General features: G+C 40.9%; 1 protein-coding gene across 2 annotated transcripts in view; it reads left to right on the top strand.

Moving 5' to 3' along the window:
• Positions 1–1,193: 1,193 nt before the first annotated feature.
• Positions 1,194–13,658, top strand: part of PKN2 (protein kinase N2) — a 60,110-nt gene continuing 47,645 nt past the window's right edge. For both annotated transcript variants that reach the window (XR_012043603.1, XM_072869065.1), the window contains exon 1: positions 1,194–1,566. Coding sequence is in view for 1 of the 2 variants with exons in the window: in XM_072869065.1 (XP_072725166.1) it covers positions 1,519–1,566 (48 nt within the window). In the remaining variant the exon portion in view is untranslated. The remainder of the gene's footprint in view (positions 1,567–13,658) is intronic.

Raw genomic sequence — 13,658 nt, forward strand, 5'->3', positions numbered from 1 at the left:
CAACAGTGTAAGTATAAGAACACTTAAAATGTTTCAAATTTTCTAGGAATAGTAGTGGTAATTTAATGTTTACTTCTCCCATTCCCCCCCACCCACCCAAACAAAACCAAACCCAACCCTCCAAAATCTAACTTGCAGTTCTAGAGCAAAGAGACTACTATTGGCCTGTAGCCATCAGAGATGCACTAGCATAAACAGAACAAATGCTGATGCTTGCATGAAGATGAATCTATCAAAAATGCCTCAGCTTATACGAGTTTGACATCAACTGCACAGATTAAAAAACCAGTTTTAATTGCTTCCACACAGCGTTTTGCGTGAGTTCATTTAGCCTAATGTAACATCCAATATTAAGGTGGAATGAGAATGCACGTGTGTATAGACCAGCCAACAGAAAGTACATGTTTATGGACAGGTGAAAAAAAACCAACGGACACAGGCAGGAAACTGAGAATAAATGCTAGTGTCACATGCTGCCAAGAGGGAAGAGAAACCATTTCCTCCCAGACACTCAAACTGACTTTGAAGCTCTCAGAAGCTTATCACTCTGCAGACTAACTGAACAGTGCCAACCCACCGAAAACTCACCAAGCATCCCAAGGACATATGTTTCGCCCTTTAAACTAATAAGAGCCGCATTAACAGCCCCCACTCACCACAACCTCCTGGGCCACTGCTCCAGGTCCCCAGGGCGGCAGGTGGCTGCCCTCTCTCCGTGAGCTTGAGACAAGCATGACCTCTCCTTCCTGAGCTAGCTGCTTTTGCTAAAAAATGGCCAGAGGGTTTTACCTGCCTCCTAGGCCTGGCGGAGCCGAGCCCCAGCAACCCCCAACACCAGGGATGTGCCACACGCCCCCCTCCCCCCGCCACCACAGGAGGAAACGACAGGGCTCCCAGCGCTGGAGCTTTACGGAGGGGGAAAGCGCCGGCAGGGGAGGGTGGCGACGCGGGAGGAGGGCGGCGAGGAGACCGCGGGGGCTGGGGGGGCTGAGGGGCCGAGGGCCACACGCGCGCGCTCCCTCCCTCCCTCCCGCCCAGCCCGCGCTCCGCGCCTCGCGCCGCTGTGCCCGCAGGAGGGCGGGGCAGGCTGCCGGCCGCCTCCGGGGAGCCCGCTCTTCCTCCCCACACACACCGTCACGTGCTCCGGGAGCCGCAAAGCAGCGACGCTTTTGCGACAGGGTGACAGCCAAATGGTGCGACATCCGCGGCGGCCGCAGGAGCAGCAGCCGCGGCGGCCGAGCGCTGCCAGGGCCGAGCGCCGCGCCTGGGCGGGGGAGCGCACCGCGGCCCGGCGGGGACCGCACCGCACCGCGCCCCAGCGCCCGGCGCGACCCCCATGAGAGGAGGGGGGGCGTCGTTGTCGCCCCCCCGCGTCCCCCTGCCTGCCTGAGCACGGAGCGCTCCCCCCGCCCCCGATGCGCCCTTAGTCCCGGCCCCGGACCCGCCTCCCTCGCTCCCCTCCCCGCCGGCGGCGGCGGCAGCAGCAGCGTCCAGGTGCGGGCTTGAAACCCCAGCGCAATGGCGTCCAACGCGGCCGAGAGGGAGATCCTCTTCACCGAGCTCCAGGTAAGCGGCGGCGGCGTCCCTCCGGGCGCCGCCCCAGCCCCGCTCCCCTCCCTCGCGGGGAGGATGGAGCCGCCGCCGGCCCCGCCGCGCCCCGCCGCCCCCTGCCCGCCGCTCGGCGCGGCGCGGGGCGCCCACTCCACCCCGCGGCCGGGCCGGGGAGGCGGCGGAAGCCCGTGCCCACCCCAGGCCTCTTCCCGCCGCTCTCCCCCGGGAGCGGAGGCGCCGCCGCCCGGTCACGGCCCCACCCCGCTGCCGGCCGCGACCCGCTTTTGTCTGCTCTCGGCTCCCTCCTTCCCCGCGCCGAGCGGCCGCGTCCCTCCGGCAGGGCCTGCCCCGAGCCGCGCCCCCGGCCGCGGCCCCGCTGGCTGGGGAGCGCCCTCCGCCAGCGCGGAGGCTGCCCGCTCCCGCCGGCGCGACGGAGCCGCTGCGGTGGCTGGTAGCTCTCGCCTCCCCCGCCGCCCGGGCACGGCGCCCGTCGGGGCCCCGGCCGGAGGGGCTCCCGGTACCCACCCCACCGCCTGCGTCAGGGTCAAGCAAAGAGCTTTTCCTCTGTACATTGCACCGCGCAGGAGTCGGAGCAGCTTCCTTTATGTAGGCCGTGAACTCGGAGCCCGTGAAGGGGAGAAAATGGTCCGACCAACGTTATTTGTCACACAGCAAGGGTCCTTGTCACTCCAAAAAAAAAACCCCGAACAGCCCCCCAACACTGTAAAAGGTCCTGAAAAGTCAAGGGTTGCTTGTTCCCGTCCCTGTAGTTTGACCAGTTTCGGTTGCCTGTGCAACTGTTACTTTTCTGCTTGTCAGCCGCAGGGTTAGATGCAATTCGGCAGCTTCACTTTTGTGCTCTTATCTTTAAATGTCAGCTCAACCTGCTAGCTCTTCCTCTTCCTTGTCCAAAAGAAAGCTTGCTTTTTTTTGCCTTTTTCTTTTTTTTAAATATACACCGCTAAATCTGTGCATGTTGTTATGGTTAACCGGGCAAAGAATGTATCTCTGAATTTATTAGTTGGACAATTAGCCAAAGTAAGAAGTCCATAAATGGAAAGCATTGAATTTAATGTTCAAAGGCAAATTGGAAAGGCGTGCTTGAAAAAGGAGAAACTTTATTTCCTAAATGCTGTTAAATTCTGCTGTAATTTTAAATGTTAGCAATGTGCTCACTTGAGTAACAAAGGAAAAGAAGGCACAAAAGAGATGTAGCAGTCTACTTAATATTGTAGCACATGAGATGGCTGAAGGCTAAGAATCCATCTAAAATGCTGAACTTTAATCAGTGGCTCATAAGTGTCTAGGAAGAATCGCTATGTTAATACAAAGTTGATATGATGATATATAAGCTGGTAAACCTGTTTGAAGTGGTGAGCTGTGTGAATAAGTAACTATGGTAGTGTTACAGGTAAGCTAGAGGGAAGCAGAATTTCTGTAGAAGTACTGAGAGTGGGGTTTGGATTAATTTAAACAGAAATGAGTGGGGGGTTTTGTTTGGGGGGACTTTTTGTTGTTGGAGGTGGGGAGGGTTGGTTTTATTTGTGTTTTTTTTCTCCTTGGTGGATGAGACTGACAGTGATACTAATTAAAAAAAAAAACAAAACAGGATGCATTAGATCTTTTGGTTGCACTGTCTCTTCCATTATATATGGTAACTTCTGTATTGATAAATACAGTTTTTTGGGCAAGACAGAAAGGTTACTAAGTTAACATGGAAATCCCAGTAGGGTTTAAACTTTGTAAACTGCTAGCTTTTAGGTATTTTTAAGAGGAACTTCCATATTAGGAAGAACCACTTTTAAAGATGGTGTTTTGTTTGCAGTGGCATATATTAGCAGTGGAATGCGAAGGCATCGGTATCATTTTTCTTGGGAATTCTTTAAAACAAATTACTCTTCATATACCTGTGCACAAAAGCTAGTTTAGTGGCATGTTCCCAAAGTAAAGGGAACTACAGTGAAGTGTGAGATACGCCATTTCACTCGTGTTTCTTCAGGAGGAAACTTCCTCAATCTAAAGAACTCTAACTTAAAAAGTGCTTATATGTAAAATGGGCTTTTACTTGCATATTGCAATCTTGCGCAGAAAGATGAGGAAGTTGTAGAATGCATGGCTACAGTAAGGTTGAAAGCGTCACGTAGCTGGGTTGATCTAGATCATGAACGATGTGTGGTTTAGATGTTTTGCTAATACTCATGAAAACCACTGAAAACAAGCTAAACCCAGTGTTAATCCCAAACTTGATCCTGACATGGAATCTAAAGTGACTATTGGTCAGTGATCAATGTAACACATTGCTTATTGATATTCTATGTTCTGCATGCACTTGGTTATGATAGCCCCGCGTACTCCAGCATGCTGTAAGTAGTTAACTGTTAGGTTTAGATGAAGTTAGTAAAAGTGGATCAGTAGTCATGAATCAATTGAACACTCCTGATACAAAGATTGGCAAACTTTCACAGCTACTGACTAACAGGATGTGAAGTAGGTTCTGAGAAAATATGAAAAACAAAAGGGCAAAATAACTAACTGCTAAGAAGAAAGTGGTAAAACATAGATGTGGTATATGCACTTGTTTCAAAGTGTACTGGGTTTAATTAAACAGGCCTGAAATAGGCCTTAGATCACACTTCTCACAGTGACAGTTTTATACTTTAAAAAAGTGACTCTGTATCTGATAGAGCAGTTTCTTAAAAACCTCTGCTAGCAAACATCCATTAGACATTTCTGTCCTGCTTTTTCTACAAAATATTTTCTTCATTCTTCTATATCTCACTTTAAACATTTCACAGACAGTTAATAGGATGTGGAAAGTATCTCTTGCCTCTAAGCAAGTTTTCACGTAAGTTTGTTCAAGGTGAAAAATGCAACACTTGTTTCTCAGTAGTTAGCAAATGCATAGTACGAAATAAACTTGGCAGTAAACAAATCCTCTTTTTAGTTTGTTCTGTTTAGTAGCTTCACCAGCAAAATTACCTGATTACCAAAGATTGAAAGATTACATAAAGCCAGCTTACCTTTTTACCTCTTTTTATCTCCAGTGCAGGTTCTTTTGTAGGAGGGGGAAGGAGCTTGGGTAAGAACCAGTATTGCTGATGTTGCCTTCCCTTCCAAAATTCTGCTGTCCTTCTCTGGGCTTGCATCCTTTTAGAACTTTGTCCAGCAGGTAAACTAGCCTCTCCAGTGCTTGCTTTCAGGTTAATTGCACAGCCTTTAACTATTTGCTTCCTGGTGGAAGTGGCAACTCTGTTTCCTCATAAAATTAAACTTTAACTTATGGTGCTGTAGGCTATTAAGTAAGGCATCCATGAAATAAAATCTTTTAAGCTTTATATGAAAAAAACCAGGGTTTTTTTCTGTTTTTAAATCATTATTTAAAAAAAAAAAGACAAGTTTTTCTGAGGCAGCCTGTGTTTCCAAAGATGTGTGCTTTCTTGGGAGTGATGATAGATGTCAGCATAGTAAGTTGATATGGCTGGGGTAACAGAAATTATTACTTACAGTATTTACATGAAGCTGTTGCATATGCAAAATGATTGCACTTTTGTACTTCTGGGTGTTCTCTACCACTTCTTTTCTAGACAGTAATTTAAATGTTTTAAACTTTAGACTTTTCTCGTTAATATTACAGGATTTATTTTAAGAAAACTTTTGGTTCACTCAAAATTGTGCTTTCAAAACAATACCTGTTTAACACCAGAAAAAAAAAGTATATTACCTGCTTTTACTTGCTTAAATGAAATTGTTTGGTCAAGATAGAGAACTTGAGCTATGCCCTAAAGTAAATAAGCATGTAACAGACCCTCATTTGCTTCAAATGGAAGTGTTAAAGGCTCTACTTGGAATGAGTTTTTCTAACTCGGCGATAATACATATTTCTAAAATTACCAAACATTGGCAAAAATGTCTTTATTTCTGTATTTGTCAAAATAAAGGGATTGTTTTAGTAGATATTTTGTTTTAATGGAAGCCCTAGTCATCTAACTTCCTAAGATGCTGTACCCGGGAATCTTGAAGCATAAAATTCATGACACAATCGTGTTTAAAGGCCGTTGGTAACTTTTTTTTTTTAAGTAGTGATGAACAGTACCACAACTGAAATATATGTAAATTATGCTTACATGATGGCACATCCGGTATAGTTTTTAGTTTGTTTTATTTTTCCGTTTCATATCTGGGACAAGAATATTCATAAAATTAATATGATTGAAAAATGCTCAGTGTTTTGTTAGATTAGCATGGTATAAATTGGATAGTTGAGTCTTAGATTACACAACTATGTTTTGCATATAAAATTAGACACTTGTACCTCACCGTGTTGGGTTAAACTACTAGACTGGACTCTGAAGACCTGCATTTCATTCCTGGCTGCTCTGCTCTCAGCTAGGTGACATTAGACAGATGACTTGGCTTACTCATGTCTCAGTTTCCCCATCTTTAGAACAGAGGTAATGATGCTTGCTTTTTTAGAGATAAAAAGCACTGGGTATTTATTATTAGCTGTGGTCAAGTGCCTAAGGACACCTTAAAAAGGTACAAGTAACCTAATTAATCTGTTTTGAACAGACATTGTAATTAGGCTGAACACTCAGCAGTAAGACTGCCTTCAAATACTGTTCAGCTAGGACAGATTAGCCTCAAATAATTTTGAATTACTCTTGTTTCTTCAGAACAAGAAAATGTCACATTTAAGTGAAAATATCCTGAACTAGTCTACTGCAGTTTAGACATGAAAATGTGTGTACAGCTGCTTGGGACTTCTCAGGTCCCTACAAATGCTTCCAGAACTGGTGGACTTAGGGAAGCACTTCAGTTTTTTTCCATTTGTGGATATATATTACTCTTTAAACAGTACTCTGTTCAGAACTTGTATTAGTAAAATATACATCCTGTTCTCAGTGGAACATAAACAGTCCTTAAAATACCTTTAGGTAGGTGCATGGGTGGGGGTTTTGGTTTTGTTTTGGTTTGGGTTTTTTTCCATCTTCTGAATTCTGTCAGTCTGGCTGTTAACATAGGAACTTGTATATGATGTAGACTTGTATACATTTGACTGAATTTTCTTTATCAGAGCAGATGTCTTTCTAAGACCAGATCTGTTATTTTAACTCAAGATAAATTATTAGTGATGGCTATAGAAAAGTGTATTTATAGTATGTGTAATAGCTCTGCTGGAACAGTTTTATACATTGTGGATGGTCATTCATTACAATGTAACCTAAAATCTGTAGCAGAATAAGTAGATAAACATGTCCTTTACATTGGGAAATAGTGGTTTAAGGGCTTAATGATGGGATTAAGAATCTATTCGTCAATGTCTCAGTGCTTTGCTGAATTAGAGACTAAGACATTACATGGCCTCTACTTAGATTCAGAGTAGCAAAGCCTTATGGTGTGTCGTATGTAGCACGAGTGTCGCAGTCTGCTTTTTGGTTTTGCTTTTTATAGAAATCACTTGTACGACTGGTACAAATTGGCTGATGGTAGACTTTTTGTTTGTTTGTTTTGTTTTCTCTGTGTGGATCCAGTAAGTGAATGGGTTCAGGAATGGACTGAGCTGAAGCATCTCTCATGAGATTGCTCTGTAGCATGGGCAAGGCATTTGTATGGTACTTTGAAGCTTTAATTATTAATGCTTGGTCTGAAATTCCTGGCACAAGCAAAATAGTTTCTTTGCTAGTGTTTGGGGGAGGGTGGTGGTGGTGGTTTTTTTAAAGAAATTAGATTTATGTTGTAGGATCCTATCTGTGACTTCTGTTATTTTGAGATACGATCTGGAAGTACTACTTTGAAACAGAAACTAGTAGTGCTATTAGTTAACAAAATGCTTTGGGCCTGTCCTTACAGTAACATTATATCTGATTAGTTTGTTTATTTGAATGGCAGCAATATAGTTATGTCACACTGACACAAGTCCACACCATTTTTTTTACTGCCATTTTACAGTTACTGATTGCTTACTATGTTTGACAGCTCACCAGTGAATTGAGCTACTTGCATGGCAGTCTGGGCATGTATCCTATGGAGCAAAGTTCTGCTCTGTGGGTTTTCTCATGGTGCTTTGTGGGGTGCTTTCCTGAACCTTCAGGAATTCTGTGACTGTGTGTCAAACTAACGCAGTTTTGTGGCATCCATCAGCTTTACCAGTGCAGCTTCTGGCAGCTGGCAAGGAGGATATGGCTGAGTTCTGCGGTGAGCAGACACTCCTATGAACAGGATAGTAGTGTGCAGTTGCAGGCTTATGTTCAGCTAAATGGACCAGCTCTGCTGGGAATTCTGCTGCTGTTGTACTGTGGGTAATAGAAGAGGCTGAAATCAAGCTATTCAGGCTAATGCATTTAACTTCACAAAAAGGGTGAGTTGCGAGAGTTCACGTGATGAGTTACTATGGCTCAAGTTGTGAGACCACCAACTGTAGGTAGTGGTGATCTAGTTGTTTTTTACAAGTAGGCCACACCTTCTGTTTTTCTTGATATTAGATATAGATGCAGGTTCCTATACTGTGTATCAACATTATGCCCACTTTGGCTGTAGTTCCTGTTTGCTGCTACAGTGGTGTACAGACCACTTCCGGTGTGGACGCACCATGATGGCAAAACTGTGCTCTCATCAGTGTAGTTTATTGCTTCTGCTGGGCAACCAGGGGAAAAAAAGAGGAATATTAGCCTAAGTGTAGTTCTGCTAGGACAGCTGCGTCTATACTAAAGGCCTTTGTTATTTTATTATAGATACATAGATAGCTATCGGGTACCAAATAAGAAATGATTGACTGAGAAGGGCTGGGCTGGGCTATGAAAGGTTAATATATGCAGAGTTTTCCTGTTCTTTTTTTGTGCATAAAGAAAGGTTGGTACATGGCAAGACCCAGGGAGGGTGTGCTCTGGCCCATTGTACAAATCAGGAAAACTGGGCTATGTTGGTAAAAACCTTAATGTAGACATGACTAAATTAGTTAGCTTTTTCTGCCTCCAATTCCTGTGGATTTCTTTAAGCCTTATTTTCTTCACTGGAGATGTATTGTTTTTTAAATGACAGAGAATTTCTGACTTGTTCTCTAAATAACTACAGATCAGAGAGCTTGGATCAAAAGCTTATAATATCTGTTTCATGTCTGTAGTGTTATGTATGGTAGTCCGCTGCTGAAGCAAACTGGTTTTTCTGTTGAGGTTTTTCAAACATTTGCTATCCCGCAACGTGGTAGCAGGGCTCATAGATTTTAAGTTTCCATTAAACACAAGAACGTGTTAACCTGAAAATGCAACTAGCAGAACCAGTGCTATTTCTATTGAGAAGAACCAGGGGGACAGCTTTCCACTAACTTTCCACAATTATTATTAGAGTGTCACAAAATATAATAGGTGGCAGATCTATAGCCAGGAGAAAGCATAATTAAGTCTGCAATACCAAGGTGCTAATAGATTGATTATATCAAAGTTCTGAGATAAATCGCGGGGATAACGTGAGGCTCTGTTAGTGTGATAGAAACACTTGCAAGCACATCAGGTCAGAAAGGAGAACTTCTCATGTGGATTACTACAGTAGTAGTATTTTTCTGAATTAGTGCTGGGCCTTAAACCCGGAGAATATTGCTCAACTCTTGGAATATAATGGCTGATACACCTTTTTTGTTATCTCATAAAAGGTAATACTCAAAGCGCTTAAAGATCATTGTTTACAATTTCTTTATGAAATTTTAAAATAAAACGTGTACATGAACTTTATAAGTATGTATGTAACATCCTTCTGTGTACTCAATTTGTTAAACTATTGAAATAAATAGATTATTGAAAGGAATAAGAGCTAATAGTAAGTGTAATTGTTATTTACCTGATTTGGAAATAGTACTTACAAACAGTTGTGCATAGCTGTTCTGAAATTATTTTTATATCTGTATGTATGTATATACATTTTTTATATATATATAAACTTCATGTAACTTTTGTGGAGAAGTGGAGAGTCGGTGATTAAAAGAAATGGAAAAAAGTCCTTTTGTTTAAAAGAAAGTCCCAAACACAAACTGCCTAATTAAACAGAAAATAATATTGATGATATGGTTTAGTATATCACTGGTGCTATAGTTTGCTTATGAACTTAGGAACTTTAACATTATGTATTTTTTGAAAACTGTCAAAAGGTATATTCAGTTTGATTTTTTTGTTGCAGATCACTAAGATGCAGGGCAGGTTTGTGATGTACATTTAGGATGGAAAAGTTCTAGTTGGTTCATTGACCATTCCGTGTGCTGGAACTGGAAGCTTTGTCCAAAGTGACTTGAGGCTGTTGTTCAAAGAAAGTGTTAGATTTTGTCAGCTGGTATTGCTGCTGAAAACGAGTATGTGCCATGTTGTGTTGCTTTACATTTGCACAGACAGCTATATGGTGAACAGCTTTTGTTGTTAGTTTTATTTTGGTGGTTTTTTTCTCCCTAAATTAGTTTTCAGACAGATCACATTCACAATCCAGTTCACTGTGTGGCCATATAAAGGTTTGTACTGGCATATATCAGCAAATGGTCTGGGGCAGGAACAAACTGTTAAGGGAGGTCAGGACTGCTGATTCTTCAGGGTGCTTTTTTTTGCCTGCAGTGCTGCTTTATGCAGTAAAATGTTTATCAGATTACAGGCTGAGATTTACTCTTACGTATGTGGCTTTGAACTGTGGACTGTGAAGAGAATCCAATTCTGCTGCAGATGAATATACAGATAACGAACAGTCCATTCACTCTCTATGGCAATTCTTTTCTAGCTTTGCATTCTTCAAGCGGGAGGTCTCAATATGCTGCATGTGACAGTAAAAAACTGTCTGAAAAAGCATTGAAAATAGAATTGTTTCGGACGTCATGCATGGATGGAAGATGTAGTTGCGTTTAGTTTGATGTCGAAGGTTGGGAATAGTGTTAAGGTTTTGTAGGAGTACTCTAGGCAAATGTGGGGATATGATCACGACTTTACTTGCTAGCTTTCAGAAGTTTCTGTTAAACCTTTTACACATTTGAGGCAAGGAGTAGTTCTGAAAAATCTTGAGTCTTTTTGCTATTTCTCCAACTTAAGTGAAAGAAGAAGTAAGTATACAATTGAAACAGATGGGATTGAATTTTGGAGTGAAGACAACTTATTGTGCAAATAATGATATAAAATTACTGTCCATCAAGATAATGAAGAGTGTGAGGTATTACAGTTTGGTATTAATACATTTGTCAGTTATTGAATAGGTCAATAACTGTGAGCCATTTGAATATTTAGTAGGGGGAGAAACCTCAAACGATGAGTTGAACGTTCGCAAAAACAGAATACCTCTTAATGGTCACATGAGCATCAATTAAATCACCACTTAGAACACTTTGAGCTACTGTGTACAAGATTGGTGCTGTGCTTCGGAGGTCTAGCCAAATTTGGGGGGAAAAAAGGCCTAAAAATATGGTGCAGAAATAACAAATTTGAGGCAACAAAGTGATTAAATGTTTTCAAAGTTCTCATGGTGTTGAATTAATTTTCAAAATTATAAATTCTTTCTCCTTTTCCTTGTACATGTTGACAACCTCTGGGTGTGTTGTCTTCATAACTTAGCTGCCATTAGAATCTGGGTCTTTTTTTTAAATTTGAGCTGTCGGGGTGAAGGATTATCCTTAGAATAAACAAGGAGAGTGGTTTTGGTGATTCCAGATGTTCCAAAGCTCTCTACTAACAACTGGCTTATTTGTGTAATGAGGGCAAGAAACTTTATGCCAGTCCTTAGAGAAATGGAAAAAAACTTGCTTAGTTTTGTTCTTCTGCCTACCTTTCTTATTTCTCTTCCGCAGTAAGAGGAACATAACTCCTTTTATGATAGATTTTAGGATTTACACTGTTTACATCACTTAGGTTATTAAATATGAGATTGAAATTGCTCTTTCATCATTGTGATGCATATTATCTTATCACTTGGATTTTTAAGTAACATAAGTCCAAAAACCTCCAAAACTATTCTTGAGAATTTAGGAGGAATGCAGATTGACTGTGTGGCCTGTTGCTTTTTACAAGCATAATATGTAAAACCATCTACTGCTTTTCTACTTCATGTGTCTGTTATGTGGGAAGACTTTGCAAAACAATTAAGTGGAATGTGTTTTAAGAGGATGTTCCCTTTATAGACAGATCTGCATATGACATGACAAGGTTATTTCTTCCCTAATTCTCAAATCGTGTAGGCTAAAGTTATAAGACAAACCATGACAAAGAAGTGTCAGCTTTTCTTAAAAATAAAAGACAAAAGTACCTTATTAACCTCTAAAGTTGTAAGGATGTATGCTGCTGACAGACTGTCCGGAGCACATGGGGAACTACATGGTTGTAATGGGGTGGGGAGACAGAATACAGTAAACTAGATTCTAGCAAAAGGTTATAGAAGACAGTCAGACTGAAGGCAAGGTTTCAAAGACTTGTATTGAAAAGTACCAAAATAGCCATACTACAGAGCTACAGAACATTTTAAAATCAGCAAGGCCTTTTTGTAGGACATGTTCTAAACTTAGTGGCAGCAGTAGAAAAGTAAAAGTACTGTAAATCGTACATGCCTGACTACTAGTGTAGCATTCTTGAACTGCTGCCCATTTAGGACTCGGCAATCTCCTTTAATGGAAGCATGTTTTCTTCAATATTTGAGTTTGTTTATTGCTTATTTATAAGCTCATGTGAAGCTGGTGTTTTAGGCTGAGAATGACTGGATGTTAAAAGTTACCTTTTGCAAACTATAATATCTGTATAATTAGAGATCCTCCGGAAGATTATTCAAATTTTGTTTTTGAAACTTAACCCATTATTTCATGATTTTTCTTCAAGTTGATAGGATTTGTGTCTTCAGTCTCTCCTCTCCAGAAGAGATGGAAACATGACATTTTGAAGTTTAAAACAGGTAGTACTTTTAACATTAGAACAAAATAATTATTTTCAGAGGGTTTTTTAATTGTTCTCTGCGTCTTTATTCATACCAGTTAGTCTGAGTCAAACTAAGTATTAATCAGCTGGAGAAAAATGTAATCAGTTTTAACTATTCATCTTTGTCAAGTTGGTTCAAATATGATTCCTCATCACAAACCACTTCACAGAGTAGTATTTAAATCTGACTTTTTTCATTTTGTATGTGCACTTTTCAAATAAAATGAGTATCTATGACAAAGTACATGGCATTCATCAGCAGCTAATTTTTGTTTTGGGGGGCAAACTCCTTTCTTGAATTCTGCCTTTTGTTGTAACATACTGCAAAATGTGGAAACAATTTATGATTGTTAATCTAAATGCTTTAGAAATTGGTGTTCACCTGTATTAGGATTCTGTACAAGAGAGTGAGTGAATGTATTCTCAAGCTTTAATTAATTCTAACAGAATTAAAAGAAAAATCCTTAGAAGTTTCTTAAGTGCAGGAGGAAAAAGAACATTGGTCTTCTGTAAAGTAGTATTCAGTATCATCTTCTATTTTTCAGGTTAGCAGCCAGCACTAATATTAAAGTGTTCTTTTTTGAAGTGTTTCTTTTTGATGGGAGTAACTCAGTGACACAGTCAGGGCAGCAGCTGCCGTGCACGTGGGAATTGGTTTCTTTAACTCCAATTTGATTCTTGAACCAGATGACCTTGGGTATGAAAGAAAGGCAAGGGAGATACAAGTTCTGCAAGTAGTCTCCCATTTTTGTAACTCTTTCCTTTCTATAATAGACAATACTGTTTTATGGACTCAAAAGTAACATTTAATTTCTTTAGCATTTGTCTGCCTTCCTGTCTGTTGCATTTACCTGAAATAATTTACTGTCAATTTAAGGTTTATACAGTATGTCAGGTAAGCAGATTTTTAAAACTTAACTACAGGCATCCATATGCTGAATTTATTCACATATATTTTCGAAACTATGCAGTTGAGTTACTTTATTCTTTATTTCCATCTACACTGTCATATTTTCTGCAGATTTTCTTCACTAATTTTTGTCTCGCACTTTGCTAACCATGTATGTTGAAAATGTCAGATGTTTCTAATTACTTTTATTAATTTTTCCACTGTTATAAAATAAGCTGTCTACTGTCCTGAAGCATTTAAATGTTTCTTTATCACAATGAATATACTTGAAGCTTAGTACA

The sequence above is a fragment of the Ciconia boyciana genome, chromosome 7, assembly GCF_034638445.1.
Source record: "Ciconia boyciana chromosome 7, ASM3463844v1, whole genome shotgun sequence".
Taxonomy (NCBI): domain Eukaryota; kingdom Metazoa; phylum Chordata; class Aves; order Ciconiiformes; family Ciconiidae; genus Ciconia; species Ciconia boyciana.